We start from the raw sequence: 14,214 nt of genomic DNA, 5'->3' as shown, positions 1-14,214 counted from the left end.
GAACACACATAAAACTCTATTCAAAATGTCAACAGTGACCTAATTTATATAACTTAAACACTAGGTCTAATGAATGCGGTAAAGACACGTGACGTACATGTCTTTCCTTGGCCAGAAATGTCTTTGGCATCTCCATTGGCATAGACTGCAGCAACTGTGATGTAGTAGGGAGTGTCTGGAGTCAGTTTCTGAAGAATAACTGAGTTTTTCTTCCCTCCAACCTGTGTCTGTGACAGAGAGAACGAACTGAGTTGTTAAATGAGTCAAAGGATCAGCTCCACTATATGAGTCTATATTATATATCCACTGTAAACCACGAAATTATTAAATAATTATTCCTCAGCATGATAAAACAAACCTGCCACGGGTTCAGTGTCAACAAAGAGAAGGATGAGTCATTTATTGCTATTTATTTTTTAGCCCAAAATATTCTTTTAAATAAGCTTAAGTAATTATCAGCAGTGCTGGATAATTCCACTTCACAAATACCGTATGATTGTAGATAGAACTGTTTTTCAGCAGAGCAAAACTGTGTTTAGTTTTATGCTGTTATTCCTATGACTGCTGCCAGTGTAAATCTGCTTTCTTGATGAAGAAAACAGAGGCTGGGAAAGGCTGCAATGGCTTTAGTATAGAAAAACAACACCTCTGCACCCATTCAGATACCATGAAAACATGGAAAATAATAAAATGATAGTTGATTCTGCAGACAAAAAGATTTGCACTCTTAGCTGGACCAGCTAAAGCAAAAACAGCAACCTGTAGGGAGCATTTAAGGCACTTTTTCCAGCCAGTGTGGCAATGCATATGAAATATAATGGCAATAAAACAATAAATCGTTTAGATTAAATCTAAAGACAAAATGTAAACTGCAGATCTAGGTTCTAATGATCAAGAAACATGATTATTATTATCAGCGTTTTTTCAAGAATGAACGTTGGATGAATTGGATACTTTTTGTAGTTAATACACATCACTTATAATATTATTTTTTTTTAGTCAGCCAGATAATATGAACATAAAAATGGTAAAAATGCTCTTTACCGATTGAGATCGTCCTCCTGCAACCGGGAGGTAGGTGATCCTGTAGTTCTGTACTCGTCCAGGAGCGTGATCCCACTTGGCCGTGAGCGAGGTGGTAGTGGCATTGAACACCTGGAGGTTTTGGGGAGGTCCACTAGGAGCTATAAGAAACAGCGTTTGACATTTTTAGCTTTGTGTTCGGACACAATCTTGTATCCACGTGGAATCCAAACGTTAAATGTCAACTTAAAAGAACCAGACTCACCGGGAGTAACAATCCTGGACACTGCAGCCGGCAGGGCACAGAGAAGAAAGAGTGAGAGTTTGTCAAATGCACAAGTGGTGTCTGAAGTGCAGTAAATGGAAGAAGTGTACGATTTGGATTTTGGGGCTTCTTACAAGTGCGTTGGCTGCCCAGAAGATCTTCGCTCTCAGACTCATCGGGGTAGATGGCAGTGACAGAAACATCATAGAGGGTGTCTTGCTCCAGGTTCTCCAGAAGAAGAGTGGTGTCCTCACTGCTCAGGATATCCTGAGGAAAACCGGATGTGTTTACCCTCAACATCTAAGTACAGCTACGTTATTATGATTATTATAAAACATTTTTATTACTGCAGGAAGAATGAGTTTGAAAAGCCTAGTTCACGCAAACAAATTTAATTACTGTCATGATTTACTCACCCTTGTCTTTTAAGATGGGATTTGTTTTTAAATATCTAAAAAAAAATGCCATATGACATGTACTTTGCACATTCTATGTGAAATTGCAATGGATTTAAAATTATTATTTTTACTTTGTAAATGCATCTCAGTAAAAGTACAGACATATTCCTAGAACAGTACTATTACTATATGTAATGCATGCATGTTATATTTGATTATATTACATTTTATGGGAAGGAGAGTAAATACAAGTCAAGTCTTTAGCATTTCAACATGTCTTACATATTGAAAGTTGTTCTCTCCACTCTTAGTCCAGCCGACGCGGTATAGGGAGACATCAGGAGCACCGTGCTCCCAGTGAGCCCTGAAACTGGTCTGGGTCACTTCAGAGAACCTCAGGTTCTTCGGAGCAGGGACAACGTCTAGAACAAACAGGATGATATGATGAGTTTCAGGTTACAGTTAGCAGTTAAGTGTTACTTCACTTCACAGAGGTTATTCACAGATATAAGATTCCCTGGGCCGTTACCTGTAATGGCTTGGTTAAGCATCGGGTTTCCAGTCCCAGAGTCATACACGGGAGTCACAGCCACATCGTATTCCGTTTGGGAAATGAGATTATCCAGTCCTCTGAACGTCACGTCTCCATTAACTTCAAGCTAAATTGAAACAGGAGAGTTGCAGTTATGGACACACAATACATAGCAAAAAGATTCAGCGGAATCAGGAGGTCAAGGTTTGACTGGTTAGAGTTCAATTCATAGATTTTTTACAAATTATAATCTTTTACTGATTCCAAAGGACACTGCAAGTGTAGCAAGCAATATAATCTATTAGATTACATAATTTACGTAATGTAATCTGACTATTGATTACTTTTGACTACTGATTACTTTTAGGTTACTTATATCAATAAATTATTAACACTTTACTGCCATTGTGCTAATAACATGCAATCATGCAATCACCTGTAATCACATACATAAAAAAATATAGAATAATAATAATACTAAATATATATAATTATTTTAATATAACAAATTATGTATTTTTTTTAAGTTGGAAACACATCTGTGCATTGATTTCAGTTCAACTGTTTTAAAACTGCACATTAAATCAAATGTGTTACATTTTTTTCTAAAGTAATTGTAAAAATATTAACAATAGTACATCCTACAACAATTTGTTTTCAATGCATGCGTCATATTTCATGAACAAAATCTTTGCACTCCAGAAGCAGCACACAAGCTGAATCTAAAGTGGCATTTAGCTGCATCTCAGAGATTTACACTGCTGTTACAAATACATCAACACTGTTAGGTGATGAATGTGTTAAATGCAAAGTATACTGAATGAAAAACTGTGACATACAAAAACCACCAGTTAGTGGCAACAAGCCTTAATGAGTGAGTCACTGAGTTTCTCTTTCAACTGATTTGTTGAAAAAAGGGCTGGTTTATTCAGGAATGAAAAAAGCTGATTTCAGAACCATGAACAGTATTTGCATTCAACTTTTGCTATTTATGCTATAAAAACGCCAAAGGAATAGTAAGAGCACTATACTAGTGCGCAGCTGTCTTGATAAAGGGCCTATTGAATGATTGCCTCACCTCAATTCATTCAAAAACACTGAATAATTCAGGAACAAAACCTGGTATTTCAAAACCAGGCTGTTCTACCTAAAACCAAATAGATGTCAGGATTGATCTTGAGAGAAACAGCAAAGCCTCCATACATAGAAAATCACTTTAAGTTCCTGCAGAATTAGGCCTGATCTTTGATCCTGTGTCAGGTAACAGGAGCTGCCGCCATCTGTCGGGCTTCTCAGGCTTCCATCCACCTGGACCCACATTTGCGTGCATGTTTGTTTCATCTTTTCATCCCAGAACCAAGAGTTATGAGCAGAACTGAGTCATGATTAATGCCTCAGGATGTGGAGAAAAGCTGAGTCCAAAACTGCCACTGAGAGTAAAAAAAAATCATAGGAAAAAAATCCCACCCATAAAATACGTATCCCAAAGCACTGGATTGCTGCATGCCACTCAAAACTCCATCTTTTTTTATCGTCTGTCTGTTCTCGCAATCTTTGGTAGATGATCACCATAACCGAAGCTCTGGAGAGCAGCTGTACTCTCTCGGCAGCTGCCGTCTCCACTGACTTGTGTAACGTAATTGCTGATATGTTAAAAGGTCCCAAATCCATCAACATGAGTCTCTTTCTTGGTTGTCTGCCTGGACGCATTGTGTAAACAGACAGGAATCTTTCCACAGGAAGGCTTCCACAGTGACCCAGGAAGGCTTTGCACATTTGAAAACAAGATTGTTGTTCAACAGCTGATAAGCTGTGCACAAAATTAATCCCAAATGCAGTGCTACTCTACACGTGGATGGCAGGCTGCGTGCGGCCCTCTGAGCTTTTTGTTGTGACAAGTGATTACAAGTGCAAAATTACTTTTACTATCAGACCTCAAAACCCTCTTGCTTTGAGAACTTTCTGTTTTAAGTGAAATGTTCAATATGTTGACTCCAGGCCAGCGATATTTCTAAAGAATGACTGAAATCGGCAGCTGAAGTAAATTAGGATATTCTATTGTTTAAGTAACTTGTAAAGTGTTGTAAAATCATCAATAAACTATAAGATAAACCTCACGTTTCTGATTATGTATGTTATATACAATTGGTCTGAACAAAACTGGCAGACAGGCTGAATTAAAATGCTAATCTCTGACAGAATGTGGTGAGCAGAAATATAACAATTACCCTTGTTTCCAATATAAGCAAAGCAGTGTTGCACTTTTAAAATACTTGTAGACATCATACAGAGGTACGATTTAAAAAAATGACAGTCCATTTTCTCAGGCATATAATCACAAATCAATTGAATGACCTATTCTGTGATTTGTCAAAATGTCACAGAAAGCTGATGAGTTTGACTTTACCTCTTTCACCTCTCCTTCCTCTGGCTTGTAAGTGATGATGTATTTACGAACGGCACCGGGAGCAGCATCCCAGTCCAGCTGCATGGTGCTGTGGGTAACATCTGTGATCCTCAACTCACCAGATGGAGGAATAGGCACTACAGAGAAGGGAGAGATAGAAACAAAAAAAAAAAAACAGACAAACAAATAGTGAGAATCAGATAGGTGTGCTAAACGTCCCTGCTGAGGGGAAGAAAGCCCTAGTGCCACCTACGGGTCACCCCCTGATCAGAGAGAGCTTCACTGGCGAAATCGCCGAACAAGGCGAAGACCGAAACTCTGTAGGCCGTGTTGGGATGAAGTTTCTTCAGCTGGACCTCAGTAACTGTTCCTTTCACACGCATCTGTGAAAGCCAACCACATCACAAATGAAAGGGATGGTGGACTTGTTCAATGGAACATGATGGAATTTTTTTTTATGCCACTGCTTAAAAGACCAGGTTGGACTAGTTTAAATAAAGAAATTAAACAAATATCAGCGATTCCTAAGAATGTTAGCAGTATTACTAAAATAACACTAGGCTGAACTGTTCTAACAGTGACAGAGTTAGGGTTGTAACAAAGAGCAACAAAGTTACAAAGTTCAGAATACCATGAAGAATCACGGGCAAAAAAATAAATACGGTTAAATTTGATGGGATAGTAAGAAAAAGGGTGCGGAAACGCAGGGGATTAGTTTCCAAAACAACATCTGCTGGTCTTTTTAGCAGGACAGTTTTAGCACAAATACCTTTTAAAATATCTATAAATCATTCAGATTTTTTTATAATGGTAGAAATTATGATTTTAGTCTTGTCTTGGCTGAGATATTGAATTCTGAATCCCAGTGCAAAAAATATTTTCTTACTCTCCATTTTTGTTTCACCTTCCAGAACAAATAACAAATGTTTAGATAAATCAAACTGGAAAATAAGGCATATATATAATGTCTAATGTCTAAATAAATAATAAGAATTGTTTTTTGTTTTTGTTTTTTTTTTTGCAATGAAGACATTATAGCTGTGTCTATCAACTATAACAAAAACTCTAAGCATATTCCTTTCTCTCTTTTTTTTCTTTCTAATGAAAAAATGGAGGAACAATATTGAAACATCTGCTCTGTCAGACAAGCCCTGTGGACATCAGATTCACGCCAGAACTGACGTCGAGATCTCTGGATCTTTTCTCTGTGTGAAATACTTGAAAGAAGAACTGTGCTAACAAGCCCCAAAGCGCTAATGAGCTGTTATTTTCCAAAAGCTGCAATATAAAGGACGTTTTTGAACCCAATAAATGTAGACCTACCACCTGTGGTATCTACAATATCTCCAAAAATTCTTTCCACTTCCTTTTCTGCTACAGTATGTCAGACTTGTTGACAGATTTTAGCTGCATAGCACCATAGGGTTTCCATTAGAACATTTTGTCTTTTCCAGTAAGTCCTGATGAACGCGTTTTGTATTTATTTTTTTTAAATATTCAGCTTCAAGACTGGTCTTTCCAAAGGCTGACTGACTAGACGAGACGGCACAGCAGACTGGGGAGAGGTTGAAATGTGTGGCATCACCGTACCTCCTTTTCACCAAAGGGTTTAGTGGCATTAATGGCGTCGTAGAGAAGCATGTAGCCAGTGGCCCCTTCGACCGCATCCCATCTCACATTCATGGTGGTGGAGCGCTCTTTGTAGATGTTCATGTTCCTCACAGCACTGAGAGGCACTACAGAGGGGAACATGACTTTTCTCTCTTTCTCTTCTGCAGTTTGAGCCCTGACTATCCTTCTAAGCGGACTAAAGCTCGAATGGGAACATGGAAGCATTTTGGATGGAATATGATGGATGTGTGACGTGATGGAATGGATCGCCATGAGAGACAATGGTTGGGTGAGAATGATCATGGGATACTCACATGATGGACAAACAGACATGAAGATATGCGGATGTCAACACACAGACAACAAATGAAATAATACAATGACACTTTGCGATGCAAAGCAGCATCATGCCGTATGCAACACGGTTACATTCAGAGCGCTGTAAAAGGAAGGATGATGTTAGGGTTAAGTCATAATGGCATTTGGAAAAAATTAAAAGGTGGCAAAAAAGGGTACAGCAATATTAGCACATACACTTTGCATAGCATTTTATTTGCACCTTCTCAGCAACTGGCTAAACCTCCGAAAATTCATTTTAAAAACATCAAAGGTAATAATTTATTGGGTGAATCTCGAGAAAACTGTCAACTGATTTGCATTTCAAGAAAATATAGGAAATCACACTTGAGAGAATTTTTAGTACCGTTAAGTTTTTGTACTGACACACTATTGTGTGCGCAATCGTGTCTCTTACACTCAACAAGGCTGCATTTATTTGATCCATAAATGCATCAAAAACGGTAATATTTTAAAGTACTATAACGGTAATTCGTTCCTATGATCAAACTTGAATTTTCAGCATCATTACTCCAGTCTTCAGAGTTGCAGGATCTTCAGAAATCTTTCTCAAGAAACATTTCCGATTATTATTAATGTTGTAAACGGTTGTGCTGCTTCATACTTTTGTATAAACTGATAAATATAAATTAAAAAAAAACAGCATTGCTTGAAAATAGAAATTGTAACATTATAATTGTCTTTACTGTAACTGCGTCTTTATTGATCAATTAATGCATCCTTGCTGAATAAAAAAATATATATATATATTTATTTATTTATTTATTTTTTTTAATTAGACATGTTTTTGTGAGATTCACCCAAGTATTGCATGATACAATACATACAAAAGTTTCAAACTTTGCATTTTGGCAGTACCATGGTACAGTAATTCTGTCAGATGATTACTACTTTTATATTCTACTTTTATCACAGCATTGCAGTGTGAAATGTCCAAAACACAAGGTATTACGATGCAATAAATTATATTACTATGGTATAGTGTGCAGAACAATTTTCAAATGTTCAAATAATTGATGGTCACACTTTATATTAGGTGACATTAATTACTATGTACTTGCATCAAAAAATTTATTTCAAAACACTTCTGCTGCTATTGAGGTGGGATACGGTAAGGTTAGGGACAGGTTTGGTGGTATGGGTAGGTTTAAGGATGAATAAAGGTGTAAGGAAAGGGTCAACAGTGTAATTTTAAATGTAATTATGCAAATTAATTTGCATATAAGTATTTTACAATGTAAAAACATTTATGTACACAATAAGTGCGCTGTACCGAATAACAAATTTCAATGTAAGTACATAGTAGTTAATAGCCACCATGTTATTTGGTGTTCAGATACATATTGTTGAGCACTTGGCTCTGGCTGTTCTGGTGATAAGTGAATTGTGGGTAAAAGCTCACTTACATGTGGTCTCTGAGCCTTTGAGCGGGTCGCTGCTGTCCTCTCCCACCACTGAGTAAACCTTCACCATGTACTCCGTCAGCGGAGTGAGACTCTCCAAGACCACAGTCGTCACCGTCCCATCGACAAGCAACTGCAACAGATGAACAGAATTAAAGGGAGAACTCACAAGAATAGGACATGACAGTGTTCGCAAAGAAAACTGAATTAATCACTCCTAGGTCAAAACAAAGTTAGCCTTTTCAGATTGTTTCCGGACTTCTAGACTTCTGACGAAATCTAGTTTTGGCTCAGCATGAAATGCCTCGAGCCATGTTTTGACTTTCTTTGCTCTTTCTTGCTGTTAATGTGCACTGTGTAAATAGTTTTAAATGAATTGCACACTTAAGCTCAATAGTTAGACTTTAACAACCTTAACAATGGCCAATAGTAGTTGTGTAGTAAAAAGTGTTCATACCTTTTGTGGTTCTCCCCCTGCCATGCTCACATACTCTATTCTGTACTTCTCCACGGGGCCATCAGGGGCGACCCAGGTGGCGCGGAAAGAGTAATGGGTCACTTCTGAGGTCGTTAGATCAGTGGGTGGCTCAGGACCTCCTCCTGTGAGAGGTGATGATGGTGATTAGGGTTTAACCTTTGACACTCACATACTCCAACATTAGACATGTCATGTCAGTTTCTCAGCAAAGCTGAATTTGTTAAACATTGCCCTAAAATTGGAGTTCAAACAGTGATGCATTTAAGGACATGGTTGTTTTGGTTCATGGCAGAGCTCTTTAAATTTTTAGAGAGAAAACATGTCTCATATTTTACTTTGCTACACTAAAAGAACAGGAAAGGAATCTAGAGATTACAAAAGCTACAACACTGTAGCAGCTCTAACATTGCTCTTGAATGATACTAATCAGTCAAAAGTTCACAGAATATTAACAGCATCATGCCTTTTTTCAGTTCTTTTCTAGACTGGGCTGCTTCTAGTCATTTTTTTTCTCGTGGAGCCAGGAAAGTCTGTCTGCGACTGGATCATGTTTCAAAGTGTCAAAGTTTGATCATGGAAAGGTCAAAGCCTTCAGGGATTCAATTTTGTTAAAAGGAAAAAAAAAGAAGAGAGAGACTAATTCTTGAAGCTTTTAGGACATACCTGTTGATAGCGGACCATCAGCAATCTGACATACTGACACTGCATTTTAGCCACAATTCACCACATTTAAGTATTGCATGTTATTAGCCCAAGGATTTTTAAAACTCTTATCAGAAAGAGGTTGATCAGATATACAGGTAACACTTTATTTGGAAAGTCCACATTAGGCGTTCTACCAGTTATAAGTAAGCGATCATTAGAGTCTTTGTAGGATGTCTACTTAGTGTAATATAATATAATATTAAAATGTAATGCAAGACTAAATTACGCCTGCTCTGACCCACCTCAACTCTTAAATATTAAAGGGGCACTAATTAAAGTGATTTTAAAAAACCCTTTTGATCACAGTGTCAGTCCCAAAACACACTTGTAGTCAATCAGCAGTAAGGGGGGCATGTCTAATAATTTCATTATTAGACACAACCCCTTTATATTTATTTTAGCATTTATTCTCCAAAATTTTTTTGACTATGCCTTTTTACCTCAGAAATACTGTATCTTTCAGCCTCAGTGTTTTAGAGAGCGTGACCTCAGTAATACCTGGACCCTTGACACTGTTACACAGGTTGTTTGTCAGGTCGTCCACGATGTCCAGCAGGAAGGAGAAGTCAGCCACGTTGTACATGTGGATGTCATCTGGATCTGAAGCAATGGATCTCAGCTCATTCTCATCTGCGTTCTTTACACCTGGAGAACAAAACCGCCAAGGACACGTTGAAGCCCAATTCAACTCATTATCCATTGCCTTTCTCCGACCAATCATATCACGTAACCAGTTCTTACCAATGGCATACAGCTCAATTCCCTGGTCACGTAGGTTCTGAGAGTTGGCCGTGATGTCATCCTGAGACTTGCCATCAGTAACCAAGACGCCGATCTTCCGAGAGTTCGGACGCATTCCAACATTAGCCCTGAAATTGTTCTGAAGGATGTAGTTTAAAGCCAGGCCTGTGGAATAAGAAAATTTTTGTATGTCTAAATACACAAAGGGGGCATTAAACATAAAGAAGGCCAGTAAGTTACTGTGTCATATTTTAAGTGAAAACTTGTTTAGACCATATTTATACGACAGTAGTCTACTATACTGTTAAGATCTCATTGATTCGCATACAAGGTGTCAGAATTCATCTTACATTTTGGTCATACAAATATCAGCATCAAATTGTATATTATTGCTCAGTTTGTGCCTCTGAATAAAATCCTCTCTGAGGTTCAAACTGTCCCATTTTAAGTTGGAGCTGAAATCTACAACATCACAAGTAGATAAATTTAGGGTTTCACTACAAATCAACTGTGTTGAGTCTGTCATAAAGATTAAGAATAAAACATGATATACCAGTCAGAGTGTTTCCTCCTTTGTAGGGCAGATTGGCCACGGCATCCAGCAGCTGTTTTCTGGTTCTGTGAGAGTTCAGGTGCCACTCGGTCTTTGGGTCTCCACTGTACTGTGCCAGACCTACACCAGACAGATTTTTGTGAGTTTTGTGAGATATGACTCTAAAACAGACATGTACACATACTGAGATATGGCTTTAAGTTTCAAACCATACTAAGTTTGAGACATTGCTGAGATATCTTCTGAAACTCATGTGTGATGACAAGGGTCTTTTATTCAAGAGAAAACTCTCGGGAAAGAACTCGAGACTTCCAATGCATTATTGTGGATCTTCTCAGTAATATAGGGTTCAAGATGAATTTCTCTTACCAATCTGGACACGATCCGGTCCGATGTCAAAGACACCCACCATGCGAGCAATGAAAGACCTTATGGTCTTGAAGTTCAGACGACCAATGCTCCAGGATCCATCAACAAGCAGGATGATATCGGCCTGGGCTGTGGTTTTGCACATTACCTCTGTTTGACCAGAGAACAATCCAGTCAGTCAGTTTATTATTATGAAACAAACAATAATCATTTAAACTAGCAGAAGGAAAAATTCAAATGGATTGTGATTTGTGATAAAGGACGCAGATAAGAGTTTAGACACACTTGGACACACAAAACATTCACACAGTCATGCAAAGCATGACAAAACTGTTTATTTGGCATATTGAAAACACACATTGTTTTACATTATATCTTAAATAACATCTTTTAAACTATAAACTCCATTTCTGTAAGCGATGTCTTTGTCTGTGTCCCATCTTGCTGCCTCTCCAGAAAACTGAATGAAGGGTAAAGAGAAGGTAAATGTCGCCCACCTGGCCCTGCTCAAAAAGAACATGTTGCATAATTGTCTGATATATATATTACAGATCATTCCCTCTAGCATAAAAAAACATTCACTGGATATAGCCAGCTAAATTTTGTAAAATACTGCGGTTATTGTGTTTTCGAAATGTGCTGTACCTGTGCGTGAATTTCTTAGTAGCAATAAAATGAATTATTTAGGGCTTCAAAAAATATTTATTAGCCAAACAGGTGTTTTTCCTCAATGGTAATGTGGAATTTTAACATTGAATTTATTACCTCTTTTACCCTAAACGCTAAAGCCAGGAGCATACTTTAGGCAAGTAAGCAGACGCAAATCGGTAAATGCATTTTACACACAATCTCGGTTTATCTGTCTCCATGTGCAAAACTAAAAATACAAGATAACTAAAGTATGAAAAAATGTAATTATTAAATTGAATAATTCACCTTCAACACGCTAATGATTACAATCAAGAGTCAGGAATATTCTCTGCATAGAAAGCCACTGTGAAGAATTCTCTTTAAAGAAATGTCAGTGATTAACAACAAGATATAATGTATAACAACATTATGAATATGCATTATACCTGATAACACTTTACACTGCATTTAGTGTCACGTTGCAACAATGTAATGTGACTTGGTCGAATAAAAATATTAATTTAATGCCTCTAATAAATAGATAAATAAGGAAAAGATCTTACTGACTCCAAACATTTGAATGCTAGTGCATGGGTTTACATATTGGAGCCAAAATATCATAGACATTATTGAAACTCTGCATTCAAAAACAATCTAACTCTGACCTGAAAATAACCTGAAATGTTTTGGATTTAAAGCAGTAAAAAGAAAAAAAAGGACAACAACGTGACAATGAATGTATAAGAAGTATTTAAGATTCTCCACTAGGTCACTAATCAAATCAGCAGATTTGTAATACTGAATATCTTAACAACTTTGTTACATTTTTCATGCTTCCAATGCAGCACAAAATATGTCCTTTCATGCAAGAAATCAGGTATCGGGTCGGACGCCGGTCGTTTTTGTGCTTTTTTTTTTTTGTCAGTGACTGTCTCATGCAAATGGCAAGCTGAATGTTACACCTCAGAGCTCTTGTCTGGGAATATTTTCTTTCCCTCTCCTGCCGCTGATGGTGACCGACCCTCACCATCAGATCTGTTTCCAATTAGAAGCAACATTCCAGACCAGGGTCAGCCGACCATGTGCAAAGCTTTCATTCTGTATGTCACTTTTTTCTTTACCAAGTTGTAAAGCATAAGTAATTGTGCGCAGATAATCTTTCTTGCTCACGAAATTCAAGAGTCCGTCCATGAGAAGGCAGAGACATGGCTACCATGTGGCGCAGTCACCCTGTCTGCTCTTTCACAACACAATTAGCTGTGCTGAAAGGTATTTGCCATTACTCAAAGCACTACACTGCAGCCTACTTTTCCAATTCAAAACTGACAAAGAACTTATGATTTTTTTATATGGATTCAATAAATGCATGGCAGACGCAGTAGATCTGTTCCATACATGCTCTGTTACAAAATGAATGCTGTATGCTAATTGTTTTGGAATTTGAGTAACATTTTACTCTGCAGTAGCACGAGAACTGAGGGTTAAAGTACCTTTCTCAGAAAGAGAGAATTTTTTTTCTAAACCTTACCTGGTGTATCAAAGGGTGGGGGTTCAGGGGCATCAGAGAGGGTGGTCTTCTCCTCTCCAGCCAATGGCATACTCTCTCCTCCATCAAACATACCAAACACACTCACTGAATACTTAGTGCCGGCCCTGAGATAAGAGAAACACAAATCAGTCAGTGATCCTATCTGTCAACCTTAAAAGACACACACCCTTACACTTGGAGGCTCTGCTATTCCCCAGTTTTTAAGCTGCTTTCTAGTAAGTGCTCATTTAATTTCAAAATACTAAATTCTGAACTCATTATTGATGAAGCATACTATATACATATTAGCAGCTGCATCTGGAATATGAACACAACACTTTCCTTATAGAAAACTGGTATAAATAAAACACTTAATGTAAGTGATATAGTAATATTAGAGGACCAAAATGAGTATACACTTTAACAATTAAACACAACATGTACAAGCAACCAAATGTGCACATAATATAAAAGCAACTCATAAAGTTTCACAATAGGCATTTTCCCATAGTAAACTATTCAAGAGAATGTAGTAAAGAGAATTCTCAATGAGCAATTTAAAGCATTGCATGAGCTCAGCTGCAATTTGATCTTTTAATATCACTGTGTTATTTTGCTAATTATAAAACAAATTAAATGTAATTCAGTTAAGGGCAGCTCTACAGACGACAATAGTGTCATTTTCCAGCTCAATTTAGTTCAGTGTTGATACAATCCACTTCAATAATGGTCTGGATGTTGCTGATTTTCCAATCTTCAATCTAAATATCTGTGGCTTAAAACAGATGGAACTTTGATGGAAAACCCATGTTTCGCCCTACAACTCTTCACGACTAAAAATCAACATTAACATGTTTTAAGAAGGTACATGTGGCTCATTTGATTTCACAGTAACTTTAAAGGTGTTTATAGGGCTTATCTTCAATGTCTGTAAAGTTTTTCATGTGTCTGCCTTGGCGTCTCGTACCTTAGCTCCTCCAGAACCACTGTGTTGTCATAGGGGCCTACTAACAACTCTCCCAGGTCCATTTCCTGCCCGGCGGGATGGAAGGTGACCTTGTAGCCCTTCACATCCCCAGGAGCATGATCCCAGGTCACCCTGAAACTGGTTTTAGTGGGCTCTGAAGTTTGCAGGTTTCTGGGAGCTTTATATAGAGACACTGCAATGAAAATAATGGGTGTCAAATTTGACAAGAAAGAGGAAGAACGTGTTC

General features: G+C 37.7%; 1 protein-coding gene across 5 annotated transcripts in view; it reads right to left on the bottom strand.

Annotated features, from left to right (window-relative positions):
- The window catches only part of col12a1a (collagen, type XII, alpha 1a), a 59,659-nt gene that overhangs the window by 25,043 nt on the left and 20,402 nt on the right, over nt 1–14,214 (bottom strand). For 3 of the 5 annotated variants that reach the window (XM_043262774.1, XM_043262776.1, XM_043262777.1), the window contains exons 16-32: nt 13,968–14,160; nt 13,001–13,125; nt 10,843–10,992; nt 10,474–10,593; nt 9,921–10,085; nt 9,678–9,824; nt 8,454–8,596; nt 8,000–8,129; nt 6,216–6,361; nt 4,879–5,008; nt 4,626–4,762; nt 2,216–2,345; nt 1,969–2,108; nt 1,423–1,555; nt 1,289–1,309; nt 1,045–1,184; nt 98–227 (exon numbers count right to left, since the gene is read on the bottom strand). In XM_043262774.1, the coding sequence (XP_043118709.1) occupies nt 98–227; nt 1,045–1,184; nt 1,289–1,309; nt 1,423–1,555; nt 1,969–2,108; nt 2,216–2,345; nt 4,626–4,762; nt 4,879–5,008; nt 6,216–6,361; nt 8,000–8,129; nt 8,454–8,596; nt 9,678–9,824; nt 9,921–10,085; nt 10,474–10,593; nt 10,843–10,992; nt 13,001–13,125; nt 13,968–14,160 (2,280 nt within the window). The remainder of the gene's footprint in view (nt 1–97; nt 228–1,044; nt 1,185–1,288; nt 1,310–1,422; nt 1,556–1,968; nt 2,109–2,215; nt 2,346–4,625; nt 4,763–4,878; nt 5,009–6,215; nt 6,362–7,999; nt 8,130–8,453; nt 8,597–9,677; nt 9,825–9,920; nt 10,086–10,473; nt 10,594–10,842; nt 10,993–13,000; nt 13,126–13,967; nt 14,161–14,214) is intronic. The other 2 variants (XM_043262778.1, XM_043262779.1) reach the window with 2 other exon arrangements.

The sequence above is a fragment of the Puntigrus tetrazona genome, chromosome 17, assembly GCF_018831695.1.
Source record: "Puntigrus tetrazona isolate hp1 chromosome 17, ASM1883169v1, whole genome shotgun sequence".
Taxonomy (NCBI): Eukaryota; Metazoa; Chordata; class Actinopteri; order Cypriniformes; family Cyprinidae; genus Puntigrus; species Puntigrus tetrazona.
The sequence above is the reverse complement of the archived record's forward strand: the minus strand, read 5'-3'. Positions and strand labels throughout refer to the sequence as shown.